General features: G+C 42.0%; 1 protein-coding gene across 1 annotated transcript in view; it reads left to right on the forward strand.

Moving 5' to 3' along the window:
- LOC126355225 (uncharacterized) overlaps positions 1 to 20,255 on the forward strand; it is a 38,887-nt gene extending 18,632 nt beyond the window's left edge. The window contains exons 4-6 of the mRNA XM_050005484.1: positions 9,066 to 9,110; positions 17,802 to 17,873; positions 20,060 to 20,255. Coding sequence (XP_049861441.1) covers positions 9,066 to 9,110; positions 17,802 to 17,873; positions 20,060 to 20,164 — 222 coding nt within the window. The 3' untranslated portion in view covers positions 20,165 to 20,255. The remainder of the gene's footprint in view (positions 1 to 9,065; positions 9,111 to 17,801; positions 17,874 to 20,059) is intronic.
- Positions 20,256 to 20,469: the final 214 nt, after the last annotated feature.

Genomic DNA, 20,469 nt, shown 5'->3' on the forward strand with positions numbered 1-20,469 from the left:
CATTTGACGTTGGGCCAGATGAAGCATTCCGTGTCTAATTTGAGTGGGATGTATGCCAAGATGTGCAAGTTTGTGCAACAACTCAAACACTGTCTTACGATAGGATCGTGGGATGACTGGTTGTATCCTCTCATGCAGCACATCGCACCCAACAGGTTTGATGACTCCTGGTAGTGTGCGCTGTTGTAGTTGTAGCTCAGTGTCTTGTCTGGTGAGTAGTAGTTGTCGGTTGTGATCTGTGGCCTATGCGTCAGTGCACATATCAAAGTCTTGTTGAGTATACATGGTCTCTAAGTAAGACAGGTAGTCTATGACTATATTCTGCATCTTGACATGTCTGACGGAAAATTGTGAGACCATGCCGAGGTGAGAAAAGTGCTTTGGCTTAGTATTAACACAAGGGTTTTTGATCTGCAAAAGGTTTGTGGTCAGTCTAAATAGTTAGAAGGCATCCTTCACGTCATCCTGGAAATAACGGACCGAAAAAGATGGCCAAAAGCTCTTTATTAAAGGCTGCCCACTTCTTCTGAGTATCAGTCAGTTTTCAAGAGAAGAAACACAGCTGTGTTAAGCCGCTGATCTCTTGTTGCAGTACCACGTCATTCATGTGGTCGCTAGTGTCTGGAGTGGTTATGAGGTGTGCATCCGGTGATGAAAGGGGAAGGGCGACAGCCTGTGTGAGGTTCGATTTAATCTTACCAAAGGCCATTTGCATTTCAAGTGTAATTTGCCAGTGGTGTTCTTGCCACACGGCACCTCAGTCAGAGGCAAGAGTGTTTCAGCAGCATGAGGGAGATGATGCCTGTAAAAATTGATGACTCCAAGGAAACATAGTTCTTTATAGTCCCAGGGGGGGGGGGGGGGGGGAGAAGGCAGATTTGTTCCCTTTTCTCCATCGTGGTGCATATCCTCAAAGCATCAACCAGGTGTCCAACGAAGGTGACACATGACTGCCATAGTTGGCATTTACCATTGTTATGATGCTGTGTGCCACTGACTTGTCCAACATGTTGAGTAAATGAATCTCATGTTCATCGGAAGACTGCAAGAAAATTATCACATCATCTAGGTAAACATAGCAGAAGCACATGTTAAATAGGAGGCCATCAAAAAATATCTGCCAGGTCTGTGCCATGTTTTTTAATCCGTATGGCATAAAGAAAAACTCGAGCAGACCAAATGGCATGATTATTGCAGTTTTTGGTATATCCTCATCAGCCATAGGTATCTGTATATAGGCCCTTTTACAGTCAACAACCGTGAATATAGTGGCACCAGGAAATTCATGTGTGGAGTCTTGTAAGTTCGGTACAAAGTAGCTGTCTGTTGTAGCCTGGGTGTTGAGGTACTGATAATCGCCATACAATCACCGAGTATTATTCTTTTTGAGGACGAGCGTGGTAGAGAAGCCCAGGCACTGATGGATGGCTGTACAATACCAGCACTCAAGGGTTCATCCATGGCATCCACTTTGAGTTTCTGGCAGGTAGGCGATGGGGGTGATGGCAGACCAGTGGGTTGGAAGTGGTGTTGATGCAATTAACTGTCCCATCACAGATGGTACAAATAGTCTGTGGCTGGATGGGCTGGCGTGAAGTGGGGGCCAAAGTGCATAGTGATAGGTGTTATTGTAAACTATTGTCAACGGACAACCCGGTCGAGGAGGCACTGTTAGTAACGCTGGGTGTAGTCGGGTGAGTTAGAATATGGCACTTCACTGATTTGTTGTGAAGTTGACAATGTGTTTATCGTCAGGTAGTGGGTGTAAATGTTGCAGAACGGTGAGTTGCTGTTGAGCTGTGTGAAGCTCACTAGATGTCTCAGCGATGTGTGAGCGTAGAAGGTTGTTGGTTGCTCGTAGATCCAAGGTGGAACGCCAGAGTTTGTAGTGCGCAGCTGATATTGTGCTGAGCTCATCCAGAAGCATTAGGTATTTCAAGATATGATTGAGAGGCATCTCTGTCTGCAAAATAGGAGACAGCCACGTATCATTGGCAGGAGTCACGGATCTTGCTGCCGATCGGTTGTTGGCCATTGTGGTGTAGGAGCAGAGCACGGCTTAGGTCTGCAGTAAACGGTAATGCGTGAGGGAAGTCAGTTCCTAAGATGGATTCCACCATTTTAGCCACCAAGTACATCCTGGGCATAGGTGCTTGGTTGCTGAGATAAAGAGTGATGGAGGCGGTGCCAACCACTGGTATCACTGAGTCATTAGCTGCATGCAGTTGCATGGGCAGAGGTCAAAGTGTAGCTAGAGTGAGACACAGTGGAATAGTGTTGACATCAGCTCCGGTGTTGACTAGAAAGTAAGAATTCATTTTGTGCATCGTAAATGAAGAGGCGAGAGCCATTCATTCGTAGTTGAGACCTGCGGACAATATCACGAAGTAGTTATTTGCAGTGACTTGATGAGAACAAGTGGCATGATGTGCCAGTTATCAGGCCATGAGATCAGTTTGGCTATGAGCAAGTCTATGAAGTGGGTTGGAGCGAAAGTGAATGTGGAACCAACAGAGGCAGTGTGCTCAGCAGGCTTAGTGCCCAGATGGCTCACTTTGTTTTGTGTTCCAGGCACATGTCGGTGACCTGGTGGAGGGGCACCAGTGGTATTATGCACTGTAGGCGTTTTGTTTATGTTCAGCACCAAGGAGACCACATGTAGCAGTAGTGGTTGCCGGCTCAGCAAGGTTTGGCAAGTCCCTGAAGACTTCGTGAGGCCACCGTGTGCGCATTACGAGGTGTGCAGTAGTGGCCGGGAGTGCAAGTGGGGCATTGGCTAGCCTTGGCCATGGTCGTATGTTGTCGGCGCTGTAGGTGGGGACCCTGACAGTTATAGCATGGTCACAATGAGAATTAATCAACGAGCCGTGTTGTGCGAGCAGTAGCATTCTGAGAGACAGGCATAGCTTGAAATCTAGTGGAACATCCTCGTGTGTAAGCATTGCTGTTTGAATACTGTCTGGCAGTTTTAATACCCACAAAGTCTGCAGGAGTAGACTTGTATCGATTTGCAGGTGAAGCTTGCACCACAGTGCGGAAGGTGTACGATGACTGAGTGAGGTTTCACTTATCACTAGATGAAGTTGTTGCTCTTGTGAGCAGGATAGGCATTGAAGCAGAAGTGCTTTGACAGTCTCTTACTAGTTTGTTTGTGTGTGCACATCAAGCAGAAAGTTACTAATGAGATTGGCATTATCACCAAGATTGTTGAGAAGTACTGCAAATTTGTCATTGACCTCAGTGATGCCTGTGGACTGCATTATGCACTCCCTAAGTGTGAACCATAGTGTAGGCGAGTCCACAATCAGTGGAGGGAGTTTCGGCTGAAGACCTGGGGAATGATAAGGGCCATGGTTATGTGAGGCTCAGGCCAGCATGGAGGAGTTGCAGTGTGTGTGCATTGTGTGTAGTGGTGGCAACAGCAAGTGAACACGGAGCAGGCAGCAGAGATATGATGCCGCTCAGGTGACATGGCGGCAGTCGCAATCTGGAGGACATGGGCAGATGTTGCTTCATGACATAGTATGTGTTGGGTAGTTCGCTTTTATGTCCAGGAAGATCACTTGAACCCATGTTACTTTGTCCAGGAGGTGGTAAATAATTGGAAATGGTTGAGGGGCTATTGTTGGCCAACTATTGTGGCACTCTGGTGGGTGTATGTATAGTTTTGCAAACACTGGAAATGTTAATGCACATAGATTCACTGGCGCTAAAGGAGTGTCCATGTGAATAAGTGTCATTATTTCCCATGTGGAAGCTCAGAGCACTATGTGCACTGACGAATGAGGCAGCAGGAAGCCATTGTTTGCCCATAACCACATCCATTGTCGTAGCAGAATTGCTAGGCAAATAGTCACCCGGCATTATTAGAATGCTGTCACTGGTAAGGTCACACTGAGAAGTCAACACACATTGTTGGCATGTTTGGTGTGAAGCGGCATGAGTCTGGTGTAGTAGATGAGAAAACAATGGAAGCATTGTTGTCGGTTCACCACTCACTGCCGAATCAGAGCCTTTTACCGGGTTTTGGCAAAATTGTACCAAAATGAGGCATGGAAAGTTTATGGAATTCACAGGCATTGACAAAGAAGTGAGTTTGACGTCCCTCGATCCCAAGAAACAGTTGAGCTATCAATAGCTGCAACATTGTAGGAGAATGGCCCTGCGTGGGAGATTATACATTTTAAATGTGGTGCAGTTGAAATTTCGCAGTCACCACTGTAGGAAGTACAGTACTCAGGATAGTAGGTTGGTTGATTTGGAAGAGGGGATGAAGTCACCAGTCCCACTGGATTAGGGAAGGAACCATCTAGGCATTTGCCTGAAGGGATGCAGGAAAATCACAGAAAACCTAAATCACGATGGCCGGATGCGAGTTGGACTGTCACCCTCCAAAATGTGAGACCAGTGTGCTAACCAGTGCACTGCATTGCTTGGTTCAGGGTAGTAGTTACATATAACAATAACTAACAAGTTGTACGATTCCAAAAAAATATATTTTATTGTCCTACAAGGTACCAAGTATGTTGTCACAAACATATATCCGAGTGAAATAACTGCAGTTCCAGAGAGGTTAGTTGAGCTACCTCAGGGCAGCTTATTGTTGCAGGCAACTCCATGGAGTTGCATCTGTACAACACCCTTCACGGCAAGGGTATCAATCATGTCTCTCTGTAATTAAAGGATAATTTTTAAGTGTTCTGTTTAATACCAAATTTTTCAGATAACAATGTTCGCCTGTGTAACATGGAGCAGGATGAGGCAGTTAGTAAACAACAATACTAAATTAGAAAAAGAAAGAAATCTGAAACATGTTTATCATTGGTTATGAGTAACAAAGTTAATGTCAGATCAAAACCTTGATTTATTAGTTTTCATTACAGAAAAAAACCTTTCATACACATAAATAGATCTGATCATGGACATAACTCTCGCAGCTTTATGATGCAGGTGTGAAAATTCTTGCTGTGGAAAGCTTTTGTAGAATTCTTTTGTACTTTGTACTGCAAAGAACTTGTTCTTCAGCCATGTATTGCAAAGCAGTGAATGATACGAGACCCACTCGTAACATTTACAAATAGTGCTCGAAATTGCTCATTGTTTTTTACAATTACTGACATGTATTCTAGAAATCTAACACTTATTTGGACCAAACCAAGGGTAGAGAAATGTGCTGTGTTTTCAGACAATATTTGGCTCTTCCCGCATGTCAGAAGTTTAATTATTTTCACCTTGCAAACTGATGTTCAGGATGTTCATGCAAGATGTAGAGCCCGAGAAAAACACAAGGTCTGCTATCCAGTCAGGGTCTTCTAATTTCTGCCCACTCTTTCCCTTCCTGTGTAAGAAATGTACCAGAGCCAAACATAAGTCAAAAAAACTTTTCGGCATTTTATACCTTGACTGAGCCATCATACTTCTGTAAAGTAAGGCATGTCCCGATACTCCTCTTCTGATTCCTCCAAGAACTGCTGAAACTGGTGTTTCGTAAGCCCATGTGTTTTCAGATGGTTTACAGTACACACAACAATTTGCATGACATTTTCTAATGTTACCGATTTTGCACAAAGTGCATCTCAATGTGGAATGCAGTGAATTTCATACACCTTCTCTTCTGTGTATCCTAGTTGTTTGTGCATCAGCGCTACGATTCATCACTGATGGCCTCGTATTGGTGGTGCTCCATCTGTGGTCACTAAGAGTAACCAATTCCAAACCATGTCGACACCATCAATCGTTTGTTCAACAGCTTGGAGTAAGTCTACACCTGTTGTAATTCCTTTCAAAAAAGTCCAAAACGTCCTCTGTTACATGCAGACTGTTATCGACACCGCTTATGTATCTAGAATGAGATTTTCACTCTGCAGTGGAGTGTGCGCTGATATGAAACTTCCCAGCTGATTAAAACTGTGTGCTGGACCGAGACTCGAACTCAGGACCTTTGCCTTTCACGGGCAAGTGCTCTACCATCTGAGCTACCCAACCATGACACACGACCCATCCTCACAGCATCACTTCTGCCAGTACCTCGTCTCCTAAAATCCAAACTTCACAGAAGCCGTCCTGCGAACCTTGTAGAACTGGCAGACCCGGAAGAAAGAATATTGCGGGGACATGACTTTGCCACAGCCTGGGGGATGTTTCCAGAATTAGAATCTTCACTCTGCAGCGGAGTGTGCGCTGATATGAAACTTCCTGGCAGATTAAAACTATGTGCCGGACAGGGACTCGAACTCGGGACCTTTGCCTTTCGCGGGCAAGTGCTCTACCATCTGAGCTGCAAGGTTTGCAGTAGAGCTTCTGTGAAGGAGACAGTCTTTTACAAACTAATCTTTGGGAAATGGTTTCCCCTATTTTAATGCAGTTTTGAAACTTGCTTTCAGTGCAGAGGTACCATAATTGTAATTCTGGAAAACTGAAAACAGCACAGTGTAGAGTAAAATGGATACAAATGTAACTCAAGAAATGAAGAGTTCAAGAGGTGCAAATTATTATGATTTACATTAAAAACCTGTTGATGTTCCTCATCCATTTTCTTAAGCCTACTTAATTTGTCTTGCCATGCATCATTGTTCAGTACACAACACTTGTCTTTATGAAATGACTTGTAATATCTTTCAATCGTGAACTTGCGCTGGGTGCCTATTATTCAGAGCACAGCAAACACTGAGTTTTCACCTACTGCTGTAGATAAGAATTCAGTTCCCAGTGGTGTTTAAATAACTGAGAACACAGATCTCCCTGTCCTTTGCTTGTTTGCAATACTTGTATTTCACAGTTTGTCTCGCATAAGGCTCCTGTCGTCAGAGGGAGGCAAGATGGTGTGCTTCAGAGCTCATAGTGTCACATAAACAAGGAAGCGGAACCGTCGCTGCTCATTTGGTATGCATATCTAGTCACAGATGCTGCTGCTCTAATTTGCCTGCTGGCTGAGATATGCGCACATGTGCTACACTTCTACATTTTTACACAGTGTGCAGCGTTTGGCTGGCCTCGTCGTAGACCATCGCATTAGGCATTCATTTGGTATGATGATGGAATATGTACTCAGAGAGATGGAATTCACTGGTATAGTACTTCATGCAAAGGAGTTTCCAGGGTGAAGTCAAGGGAAGGCAACAGCTGCCGCCCAATCCCCTTTGCTCCCCTGAAAAAACTTCCAGAAATCAAGCTCAAATCCTGCCCCACCAAACAGACTGACATATGAATTCAGTACCTCTTTGGAAACAACTAGAACATAAACTGGATACTGCTTAGTAGTAAGTGTACCCAGAGGCATTTGTCATCTAAAGACCATTCCATCAGTCACAGCAAAATTAACGTGTGTTGCCTTGCCTTCTCCCACCCTCCCCCCTCCCTCCCCCCCTTCTAACTCAGATCCTGGGCACATTCTAGGGCTCATGCATATTTAATTGAGACTATTGGATAGATTCACCACAAAATTCTGTGAAGAGTCCAATTATTTGTGATGTAAGGCTTTCCAAGTGTACAAAAATAAATAAAAAATTGATTTTTTCCCAGTGTTCTGTCGTGTGTAAATATAACATTCTTACAATGTTTTGAAACTCTCCACACCATTATCATTAGTTGTAAATGACCCACTGAACATCAAAACCACAAGATATCTCCCTCACCTTTCTCCTCTAATGTGACTGAGGGTACATCACAGTCAAGAAAAGTTTGAGACTCAATAATTTTTCAATAGTTCAGGCCCAAGCAACCACAGTGCAGTTACTGCCAAATTGTCATTCACTATTTTCATTCAATAAATTATCTATGTACAGAGGTAACATTTGAAAACACATAACTGAAAAAAACACTTGAAACAACTAAGCAATTTATCTTTTGCCTGGGATGAATATATGCAAGCTTCAAGTTCCCGGGATATTGTTATTAAGGAATATATCAAATTTAGAAAGTCACAAAACCTTACAAAGAAGAACAGATCAAGACCACATTTCTAGCATTTTTTAAATTATGATCTGTAAGAAATGTTTCTTTCATGGAACTGTGGCACTGCTACAGGAAACAAATGCATATAAAAAAATATGCACACTAACTGGCACCGGAAGTCGAACTGTGCTGTTAGTCATCAAAATGTTTTCAAAATGGAACTATCAACTGAGCTAGACACAGAAACATAATATCTGTCTCTACAGAACTGGTTGCCTCCGATTCTCTTTCGTTGTGATCTCAGGAGATTTCAACTGTGTGAGTAGCTTTCCGCAGCTGCCGAATTACTTATATATTCACACTGTTGGACCTTTGGGGTTGTAAAAACATATTGAGGCACTGCTGTATGAGAAAATTGTTTAGCCCCCCCCCACACCTAACTAAACTGGGAACAACCAGACCTAAGTCAACCAAAATGGCTTAGTGATTACTGCTGCATACAGTAGACAGGTAGTGTCTTCACTAGGGATAATGAGTTTGAATAGTTTTGACAGAATCCCAACATTACTGCCTGCAGCTGGCAATAGGAAATTGAGTTTACCCAATAAATACATCACAGAACAAACACTCTACAAAAATTGCTGAGATACAAAATGATGGAATCAACAACATGTCTGCCATACCTGCAGATTTATTAGGTCTCATATCTCGAATTGGACCATTTAATTTTGACATGATCATACAAAATTACTTAACATATATATCCCCTTTTTGCCACAAAATATTTGTAGTTCATCATAATTGTCTCACTTTTTACATTAAATTTTTATCCACGACTTAAGTATATGGTGGTCTTTTACCCCAAAGACTAAAACTTATTCTTTCCCCACTTGTAAGTTCCCCCATTTCAAGCTAATGTAAAAAGGCCTTCAATTGTAAGTTTACATAGTTTGAGCTGAGCATAGCCAGTAATTTTTAAATGCCCAAAACATACGAACCAAATATATTAGAATACTCTCTAACTGAAAATTTAAAGAACAGCGAGCAGATTTTTCCTATATAGTATATTGGCTCACAAAAACTAATCTAGAATTGCATTATGTTTTTTGAGATATTTTATGTAATGATCTTGATAATATGCTTATGTTTTGACAGTCTGCTGTTTTTTACAGATTAAGACAAATGCAGTTGAAAGGAGTGAGAAGGTAGGAGAGAAGGTAAGAAATTTCTGACAAATGAACTTATCACAGAGGCCTTTAAAGGTGGAACATTAGTGCATATTGACAAGAACAGAAAGGGAAATATATATATATATATATATATATATATATATATATATATATATATATATATATATATATATATATGCAGCAATATTGAAGAAACCATCTGAACATTCATCTCATATTATTTAAGAAACAATGAAAAACCTTAGCCAGCAACTTATTTACTTATGTTATTTTCACGATTATCGAGAGTTATTTTGACAGCCAAAATAGGTCATATAACTCCATACATTTTTGGGTAAAATTTATGTGTATAATAATTGTTACTATTTGTATCAGATCATAAAAACAAAAATTATGATTATCACAAGTCTACAATTGACCGTGGTACTAGTATATCTACTAATCTGCATCTATATGTACATCTACATCCATATTCTGCAAGCCCCCTGTGACAGTATGTGGCAGAGGGTACCTTGAGTACCTCTTATCGGTTCTCGCTTCCATTCCAATCAGTCTTGTATTTTTCGTGGAAAGAAAGATTGTCGGTATGCCTCTGTGTGGGTTCTAATCTCTCTGATTTTATCCTCATGGTCTCTTCGCGAGATATAAGTAGCAGGGAGCAATATACTGCTTGACTCCTCGGTGAAGGTATGTTCTCAAAATTTCAACAAAAGCCCGTACTGAGCATCTCTCTTGCAGAATCTTCCACTAGAGTTTATCTATCTTCTCTGTAAAGCTTTCGCAATTACTAAATGATCCTGTAACGAAGTAAGCTGCTCTCCGATGGCTCTTCCCTGTCTCTTCTATCAACCCTATCTGGTACAGATCCCACACCGGTGAGCGGTATTCAAGCAGTGGGCGAACAAGTATACTGTAACCTACTTCATTTGTTTTCGGACAGCATTTCCTTAGGATTCTTACAATGAGTCTCAGTCTGGCATCTGCTTTACCAACGGTTAATTTTATATGGTCCTTCCATTTTAAGTCACTCCTATTGCCTACTCTCAGATAGTTTATGGAATTAACTGCTTCCAGTTGCTGACCTGCTATATTGTAGCTAAATGATAAAGGATTTTTCTTTATATGTGTTTGCAGCACATTACACTTGTCTACATTGAGATTCAGTTCCCATTCCCTGCACCTTGCGTCAATTCGTTGCAGATCCTCCTGCATTTCAGTACAATTATCTATTGTTACAACCTCTTGATATACTACAGCATCACCCCAAAAAGCCTCAGTTTACTTCCAATGTTATACACAAGGTCATTTATATATATTGTGAATAGCAACGGTCCTACGATACTCCCCTGCGGCATACCTGAAATCACTCTTACTTCGAAAGACTTATCTCCATTGAGAATGACATGCTGCATTCTGTTATCACACAATTGGTTTGATAGTCCATATGCTCTTACTTTGTTCATTATACAACTTTGGGGAACTGTGTCAAACGGCTTGCGGAAGTCAAGAAACACGGCATCTACCTCGGAACCCATGTCTATGGCCCTCTGAGTCTCGTGTACAAATGGCTTGAGCTGGGTTTCACATGATTTTCCTTTTCGAAACCCATGCTGATTCCTACAGAGTAGATTTCTAGTCTCCAGAAAAGTCATTATACTCGAACATAATGCGTGTTCCAAAATTCTACAACTGATCGACATTAGAGATATAGGGCTATAGTTCTACACATCTGTTCGACATCCCTTCTTGAAAATGGGGATGACCTGTGTCCTTTTCCAATCTTTTGGAACGCTACACTCTTCTAGAGACCTACGGTACACCGCTGCAAGAAGAGGGGCAAGTTCCATCGCGTACTGTGTGTAAAATCGAACTGGTATCCCATCAGGTCCAACGACCTTTCCTGTTTTGAGTGATTTTAATTGCTTTTCTTTCCCTCTGTCATCTATTTCGATATCTACCATTTTGTTATCTGTGCGACAATCTAGAGAAGGAACCACAGTGCAGTCCTCCTCTATGAAGCAGCTTTGGAAAAAAAGACATTTAGTATTTCGGCCTTTAGTCTGTCATCCTCTGTTTCAGTACCATTTTGGTCACAGAGTGTCTCGACATTTTGTTCTGATCCACCTACCTCTTTGACATAAGACCAAAATTTCTTAGGGTTTTCTACCAAGTCAGTATACAGAACTTTACTTTCGAAATCGTTGAACGCCTCTCACATAGTTCGTTGATTACTTCTCGCATAGCCCTCCTCACACTACATTTTTTTTTCATGTAATTTTTGTTTGTTCTCAAGGCTTTGGCTATGTTTATCATTGCGGTGAAGTTCCCTTTGCTTCCGTAGCAGTTTTTTAACTCGGTTTTTTTACCACGGTGGCTCTTTTCTTTTGCTTGGCACATACTCGTCTAATGCATATTTTACGATGGGTTTGAACTTTGTCCACTGATCCTCAACACTATCTGTACTTGAGATGAAACTTTTGTGGTGAGCCGTCAAGTACTATGAAATCTGCTTGTTGTCACTTTTGATAAACAGAAAAATCTTCTTACCTTTTTTTTTAATATTTTATTTACGACTGAAATCACCGATGCTGTGACAGACTGCCTGCCATGCTCAAGCCTATTCTACAGACCACAACATCTGCTGTTGCTGCTACACACCTGACAATCCTATCCCATGCCTTCACCAGATCACAGCCACTGCCAGTACGTCAGCTGCTCCCTGGGCTTCACCATAGTGGCCACAGTAACACATTGTTACAGCAGGGCGTTGAAGTTGTATTCATGTGTGGACCTCCATCCTCTAGAGCTGTACAGAGTTTACTTTATGGTGAATAAAAAATAGTTGTTATTTCAATGCGTGCATATCAATGAAACTTTGGCACACCAGTCAGTCAACGATACTTCAGGATCCTCCAGCCTATTGTTTAGTCCTATAGTCAACATTTTGACAATAGGTTCGTTTTGAAAGATGATTCTGTATAAGTGCATCACTGCCACATCATGAGCACCTTCCTCCAGGCTGGCTGTGGCTGCGGGCTGTAGGCTCCTGGCAGAGGGTGCAAGTGGCATCAGGTGCAGCCACGGGAGGGCAGCTGCTGGGTAAGCAGGGAGGCGGATGAGGTGAGAACTAGACTAGGAAAAATGAGTCATGCAGGGCTGTCATCAAGAAAGGACAACCAGGTGCAGCCAGGCCTTGTGACGAAACTGCCAAGATTGTGCACAGGTGGTGCAGGGAAGTCTGTGAGGATGCATGAGAAGACTACAATGAAAGACATCTGGGGGAGTGGTGACCAGGACAGGATGAAGTTGGGTAGAATCTCACAAGAGGCCGAATGGTTGTCACGAAAGTTCCTGTCGGAGAAGAAGGAAAGACCACGAGAAGGGAGGAGACCCGGGAATCGACCAGGCTGGCTGTGGAGAGGCCGATTATGCTGAAGATGGTGGTGCTGGAGCTGGAGGCACCAGAGATGGCGCAGCATGTGTCGCTGAAGCTGGGGGCCCATGGTGCGTGACTCTGCAGCACTGGGACAGAGTCAGGGAATGCAGCATTGGAGGTGAGTGGGTGAGAGGCAGAGGTGTTGGGGCCTGGGTCCAGAGATAGACAGGAGGGAAACATCAGGAAGAGCAGAAACATGGAGGAGGCAGCCAAGGCACTTTTGAACTCTGACACGAGCCCTAGTCAGGGGGACGTTTGAGGTGCAGTCAAAGCAGCTCAGTGGTATGCAGGAAGTGCTGTGCATGATGCAAAGTCTGTGCTGTCCTGTCCTTAGCACATTGTGGTGTTGCCACTGAACATTACCGAGTCAAGTGAGTAGTGTTCTGGGCCCAACACAGCAACTGCTTATACCATTACTGGGAAAACTGCAGCGGTGATAATTCTGGCATGGAAGGAATGATGGTAAATGGGCAAGCAAGACCAATGATGAACACATGAAAAATTACGCAAGATTGACAGCTAGAAATGCAGATGGTCACAAGAAAAAACACTGCAGTGAGGAATGAGGGTTCACCAGCACGAGACAGAAGAAAGGCAAAACTAGGAGGAAAAATGCAAAGAATAACGGAACATGAGAGAGCAGGAAACAGGGTGTACACAGAGTAGAAAGGGTGCCACGTAAACATACAACAGCTGGTGGAAACAGAGTGAGAGGCAGAACCATGAAAATACCATGTGGATAGTACACGAATGCAGAGAGTAAACTACCTGGTGAAGCACAAAACATTGGGGATGAAATGCCAGAACCAAACCAGTCATCATCAAGATGAATGTGGTACAGAAGAAAGAAACATTTACCGTGTCACCAACTGAAGTACTCTTGACTGAGTGGTGTGCCAAGGTTGTGATTGAAATGCATGCATTGAAATAAAAACTATTTGTTAATGCATCATGAGCCCACCCAGTAGCCATGCGGTCTAACGCTCTGCTTTCCAGGGGAGACGGTGTGCCGGTCCCCAGTACAAATTTACCCGGCGGATTAGTGTCGAGGTCCGGCCAGTCTGGATTGTTTTTAAGGCGGTTTTCCATCTGCCTCGGCGAATACGGGCTGGTTCCCCTTATTCCGCCTCAGTTACACTATGTCAGCGATTGCTGCACAAACACTGTCTCCATGTACACATACACCATAATTACTATACCATCCAAACATTTGCGGTTACACTTGTCTGGTGTAAGACGTTCCTGGGGGGGGGGGTGTCCACTGAGGGGCCGAACCACACAATAACCTTGGGTTCGGTGTGGGGTGAATGGGCTTCTATAGCCTGTTGTTGGGTTGTGAACCACTGAGGACCACAGTGGGGACAAAGCCTCTCCATCATTTCTAGGTCTCCATTTCAATGCAATACAATTCACTATGAACTAAACTCAGCACTTGTTTAGAAGGTGAAGGTCCACACATCACTGCAGCATAAATGTTCTCCCATAATGATGCTTAGTGGTGGCCGATGATTGTCAGTAGTGGCGATGAGATGAGCCAAATGGGGCCTTCTGGAGTGGCTGACATACTGACAATGGCTGTGACCTCGGTGAAGGCATGACACAACACTGTCAGATGAGTGGCACCAGTGGCAGATGTCTTAGTCTATATTGTAGGTTGAGCGCTGTAGGTAATGTCTAGTGCCCAGAGCTGAATTTGCTGTCGAGGAGGTGAGCAGCGACTTAAGTATCCATCTCTAGTATAATACCAGCACAGTGTTGCACAAATATATGATTGCACAGTGGCATTTACCACAACCTGTATGACACATATTGGCATGGCTCATGTCCCTGGACACTGTTGTGTCTGCAGAAGGCTTGATGGTAATTAACTCAGTGACTCTTCTATTAATAGATAACTTGCAAGACAATGTGCCTGGCCCGCAAAGCGTACCTGCGAGTGTGGTGGCCAAATAACACAGGTGCCCAACTCTGCATATACTATAGATCCTATCTCAACTGTGAAGATGTCTTAAAATACCCACACTAGTGAAGGGAGGTGCCCAACATCTTTACACAATACTGACCCAAAACATGACTGACCTACCTCCTTGCTGAATACAAGCTTGACGTATGCACTGGTATCTGGCCACCTCCATAGTTTTCTACTACTGTCATTACGTGTCGGCCAAATATAGCACTCGGTGGTGAAGAGAATCCAATGCTGTTGATAAAGGTTCCATTCCAGTGGCTATATGAGCTGTACTCTCTGAGTGAATTTTTGTGCACCATAGCCCACAACAGACATTAACGTGTTGACTGCCGCGCAAATAGTGATGGACGTTTCGTTGCCAGGCTGCACAGAGAGAAGTGAGGCTCAGCTTTGGTTGCCAATGGTTACACAGTGTCAGGTGTAAGGTTCTGCTGTGGCTTCCGGCAGCCTAGTGTCAATCAACATTTTAAAATAGGTTAGTGGTATGTTCTGATTCTTTTTTAGTAGAGCCAAAATTTTCTATTTGGAATGTTGATAATTTTGTGCATTATTACACTTCTTGTAATTGTTACATCATTTAATTACATTTCAAGATTTGTTGTTTTTCAGCAGGGGGTACACAGGCTTTTTCAAGTACAACTGTCAGTTTCACTACTTTGATGTCATCTTTGTGGTCATTAAGAAAAGCATTAAATCTCATAGAGTTCTCGAGTTTGCAATTACAGTGAATTGCATGTATTTGCAAATGGCACAATTCCATTTACATTATCATTATAGTGTATCTTCTGTAGTTATAAAGACTCTAGAGCACTCATAGACTGATGGAAAAGAACCCTTCAAGGTTACATCTGCTACTTCCCATCCTGGTCCTATCAGTGATATGTTTCTATCCTAGCAGTAGTCTCTTGATAGATAGCAAATATATTCACAAATTGTGAATACAATAGCACAACATCTATACAGTTTACTTGAAACATGAAAACTTGTGCTGGGACTCAACCCTGCATTTCCCGCTTGTCATGAGCAGTCACCTTAACCACCTAGGCTATCTGAGCATGATTCCAGGACCAACCCAAATCAGCATGTGTGCCAGTGTTTGTTGCCCATAGTGCTTGCACAGTGAGTGATTTCTGCACGGGGAGAGACTTCTTATTTTGCTCATCAATTTGTCTTGGTTTTGGCATGAAATGGGTTAGTGCAGTGACTGTATTTGACAGTGTTTGTATATTTCAATGCAGTGTTCCTTCAGAACAGACTCTGCACTGCACTGATGTCTTACAAGGAATTCCTCTAGTGCTAGGGTCACAAGTTCAGTCTGTAGGAAGGCTCATTCGAAAGTGTTGAGTTAACAATTATGACAAGCAAAATGTTAGCTGCTCTTTGATGACCCACAGATGTCACTCACGGAGAGCGAAATGAGAGGTCAGGATGACAGTAGGTTTGTTTAATTAACTTATTTATTCTGGCCCTTGACTGTAGTACATCAGGACAGCTTGGTGGGGGCATCCAGTTGCCTCTCATGTGAAGCAATAGATTCTGGCATTGCTGGTAACGCAAAGAGCGGGACCGAGCACGACAACACTCGAAAGCCACTGTCAGTGTCTCTGGCTAAGACCGTGATGACAGCATGGCAGTACAGCTGACAATACCATGGAGCTGAGCAGGGAACAGCTCTCTGCTCCACTGGCGGCTGCTCTTGTGACTCGGGGCAGGCAGCCCCGTCCTGTGGTCGAACAGGTGCCCCGTACTGCATTCAGGGCTGTCGCTCTGGGTGTCACGGGCTTGTGGTGCAAGCTGTGATATTGAGAGGGAAATATTTTAGTACACAAATGCTCCAGACTATGTTTGTTTAGGGCTTTAGGCACATACTCTGAACACTTCCTCGATGGCAAGTGAGGAAAGGCTTCTGTCCTTCCACTAGCGTATTGCAGCGTTAGCTGTTGCTGGACCGCGCCAGATGGCTCTACTTCGTAATGCTGCCAGCCATGTTTTGCTTCGCAACACATTAACACTAAGCAACACATAACACTCTTTGCCTGCTTGCAGCTGACTCTGTTGCATCTCACTTCTGCTCTGGCATACTTCTTGACTGAATACGGATGGTACACTACACTGGTAATGAGTCACCATGAGCGTCAGATGGGCGACAGAAAGTGTGTGTTAGGGAGGTGCAGAGATCAACCTTCTATGAGCTGTAAGTATTACACTTCACAGTATGGATATGATTGACATTTGAGAAATATTCAAAACAAAGCATTAACTTGCACAATGAACACCGAATGAAACATGGCGCACTACAGCGATCATAGAGATTCGCACTATCAAGATCAAAGGCGTACTGTTTGGGTGTTACAAACCATGTAGGACTTTCAGTTAGCTAGATATTCTTTGAAAATGCATGTAGAATAGCATTGGTGTAATGGAGTGATGAGAACTGATGGAATGTGATGGCATGCGAGCAAAAATGAAACAGTCTGTCATGGAGCTTATTGTGAAACTGGCTATCCTGCAAGGCATAGCTGCAGATAGTGCAGCTATATGTTTTATAGGCACATAAAAAACGAACATTCAGAGGCTGAATTTGTCCAGTGGTTGCAGGTGGTATGAACTGATATCGCACAGTTTTCAGGGAGGATAGTAAACTCTAAAGGAGTGTGATTTTTATACACAGGCCAGGAATCAAGCAAAAGCAAGTTATTTCAACAAGCTTTTGGCCAAAAGCAGTGCTCATATCATGGTTGTAGTCCTCTTACACCCATTTTCCAATTCGTGCTTGCTGTGACGAAGACGACAACAATGCAAGCACAAAGTACAAGCGTTTAATTGCCCCACTGTTGACAACAGGTTGCAAGATGAAACTGATACACATGTCAGTCTTGTTATTCAGGTATTAGACAATGTTACATGCAAGATAATTACATTATTTTGTGAAATATTATACAACTGTCATTTTGGAGAGTACCATGATTGCTGTAATAATTCTTTTTTGTTTTATTTTACCGTATAAGAGTTAGGTTTTATACCTACAAGTACTGGTTTCATTTGCAATTGTCTTCAGATCCAGTACTGTAGCATAAAATGAAAGCTGAGACTGGTAATTGTGTGAGTAAAACCTGTGATTCTTATCTGGTTAAATAATATAAAAGAAGAATTACGTTTCCCAATCTCACCACCAACTCTCATTTTGGTTCATTGTGTAGAACTTATCATTATTTTCAAAGTCCTGTTATCTGTATAAATGTATTTTACATGTTTTCAAACCACCATTGTCTATTTATGAAATTAAACTTATTATTTTTTAACTGTTTTCCAGATTGACGAATTAAATGCAGAGATGACTCAGTTGGTACAAAGATTTTTTTGTTTAGAGTCCTCAATTGATGAGGTAAGAAAGATAGCTAAAGTGTTGTTCATTTGGTGTGTGTGTGTGTGTGTGTGTGTGTGTGTGTGTGTGAGAGAGAGAGAGAGAGAGAGAGAGAGAGAGAGAGAGAACGGGATTAACAGCAACCTTAGACTTTTCACAGATGGAGGAAGTACTGTCTGAAAAAGGCTGCATAAGTATTCAATCAAATCTTGATACAATTTTCAAGTGGCGCAAAAACTGGAAACTTGCTTTTAATGTTGATAAATGTAAAATTGTGCACTTCACAAAATAAAACTTAATATGTTGCATCTTATGACAACAATATCAGTGAGTCACAACTGGAATCTGTAACTCATGCAAATAAGTGGATTAACTCTTTGTAGGAACATGAAATGTAATGTTCATTTCCACGAGACCTACCGTACTTAAAAAAAATTTAGAATCAGCTTTAAAGGATGGATCTTGGTGGATCTAGCAGTATAATACAACTTCTGATCTGTCACTCCTGTGGGAATCATGAAGACAAGGTTACACTAGTTACAGCATGCACAGAGGCATGTAAGTTACCATTCTTCCTGCACTCCATATATGAGTGAAACAGAATGAAGTGCTAAAGTGCTACACTGGGAAGTATCCTCTACCATGCATTTCACATTGGTTTGCAGAGTATAGACATAGACTTCACCAAACTCACAATCATATAATTTGCCACCAAAGTCATCTGAATCATGCTCATTCTTACTAGTGATGAGTGTGATCATTATGTGTGTTGCCATAATACCAGGAATTTCATTAGTAGCACACCATGTTACAACTGCTCTAGTGAAATATTTGTATTAAAAGTGTGCAATCTTCTTCCAGCTCCAGTATATGTAAGGAATATTCCAAAAGTTATCTCCACCATTTTAAATTTATCATTTACTTCAACACTTCTATGCTGAAACCCATAAGTTCTCCTTTTGCTTTGCCATGGTAGGCATCATGTCAACAACAACAGAATGGTTGTGTTATCGAGAAAAATTGTTAACGATGCTGGTAATTAATAGGCAACAGTTTCTCTTGACTGACCTCGTAAGGCAATCCTTAACCAAGGGTGTGACGTTGAACATTTCTGCCCTATAACATTTAATGAACTTGCTTCAACATTGTACAGTATCAAATAGCAAATAATAGTAAAGACAAATAATATTAACTCTGCAACTGTAACTAATGAAAACAAAATCTCTGTGCGTAAACTGCAACATAGTGCCAGTGGCTGTGTGTTGCAGAGATGAGGTATGGGTAGGTGAAGCTGTAGCTACCACAGGTGGGTGCTGTGACAACATATCTCATGGGTTTGGCTGAATGCGGCTGTGCCTCCCGCATAAGCCTGACTCCACTGCTTCCTTCGTAGTTATCAATCTTAAAGTAATTTTGAACAGATTGTCATTTACCCTTAATACTATGAAGATAGTAAGACCGAGCTTTTGGATCAGCTCAGTATATAGAGGAGAATTATTATTATTATTATAGTCTCCATTGTTACTATTCATCTTACATTACAGACCTAACAAGTTTTTGAAGCTTTGTTATATTATTAAAGTGTATGATAATGGATGAATATAAAATGTATGTTGACAATTAGAACAAGTAAAATGACATGAAATATTATTGTACAAGAAGGCGGGTGTTCTGTATTTCACCAGCTTATACTCATGTACAACTCATTGTCTTCCTAGTGAAGTTCCAGATAAGATGTGTGTGTGGACACTAGTCATCTCTGCTATTGGGACTGGGACCAATCGTTGTGGAAGGTTTAGATTTACAGAGGGAAGAATTGCCAATGAATGTGAGTTCCTGTAGTAAAATAATAATCAAGCAGAAACAAAGTCCATCACTCATATAGCATGGTTTTTTGTGGGAGGGGGATAGCTCATAAGATAAAGAAACAGCTCTGACAGCATCTTTGGTATTGTTTTCGTCTTTTCAGCTCTGATATCAGCCTAATTCAAAATTCTTTAATGCTGTAGGTATCTTTATTTAACTTGCTTACTCAAAATTATGGAAATGTGATCAGTGTAAATGCTACAAAAAAATATGTGTTACTTTCCTTATGACTTGAACCACAATAACACAGTACTGTAAGTTGTTCATTATTCACATGAGCCACAGAATAAGGGAACATTTGCATGCATGAATCCTAATTGATACTCTTTTTTTCTGTTTAGGTACATGGTATGAAAAAAGATGAACTGCAAACAACAGAAAATGAGGAAAGTGAAGAGCCTTTAGTAGGAGAAACTACAGAGCCAAAAGGTATAAAAGTGTTGTGAAGTGAGAATGTATGTTAAATAAAAACATGTCTGTGTGTTGTCAAACAAAATTTGTGAAAGAGAGTGGTAATAAAAATCAATATTGAGCATATTTCATAATACTAATGCACATTGCAGGGAAAGCTAACATACTTGGTTGTGAAAACTCCAGAGTTCTGCCAAATTTTGGAGGAGGAGGAGGAGGAGGAGGAGGAGGAGGAGGAGGGGGGGGGGGGGCGACATTTTGCTTTAAAAGAAGACTGAAGCACACATCCAGTATTATATATTTTGCAGATTGCATATCAATGTCGAATACGCTACTTCAC

This window comes from Schistocerca gregaria, chromosome 3 (assembly GCF_023897955.1).
Source record: "Schistocerca gregaria isolate iqSchGreg1 chromosome 3, iqSchGreg1.2, whole genome shotgun sequence".
Taxonomy (NCBI): domain Eukaryota; kingdom Metazoa; phylum Arthropoda; class Insecta; order Orthoptera; family Acrididae; genus Schistocerca; species Schistocerca gregaria.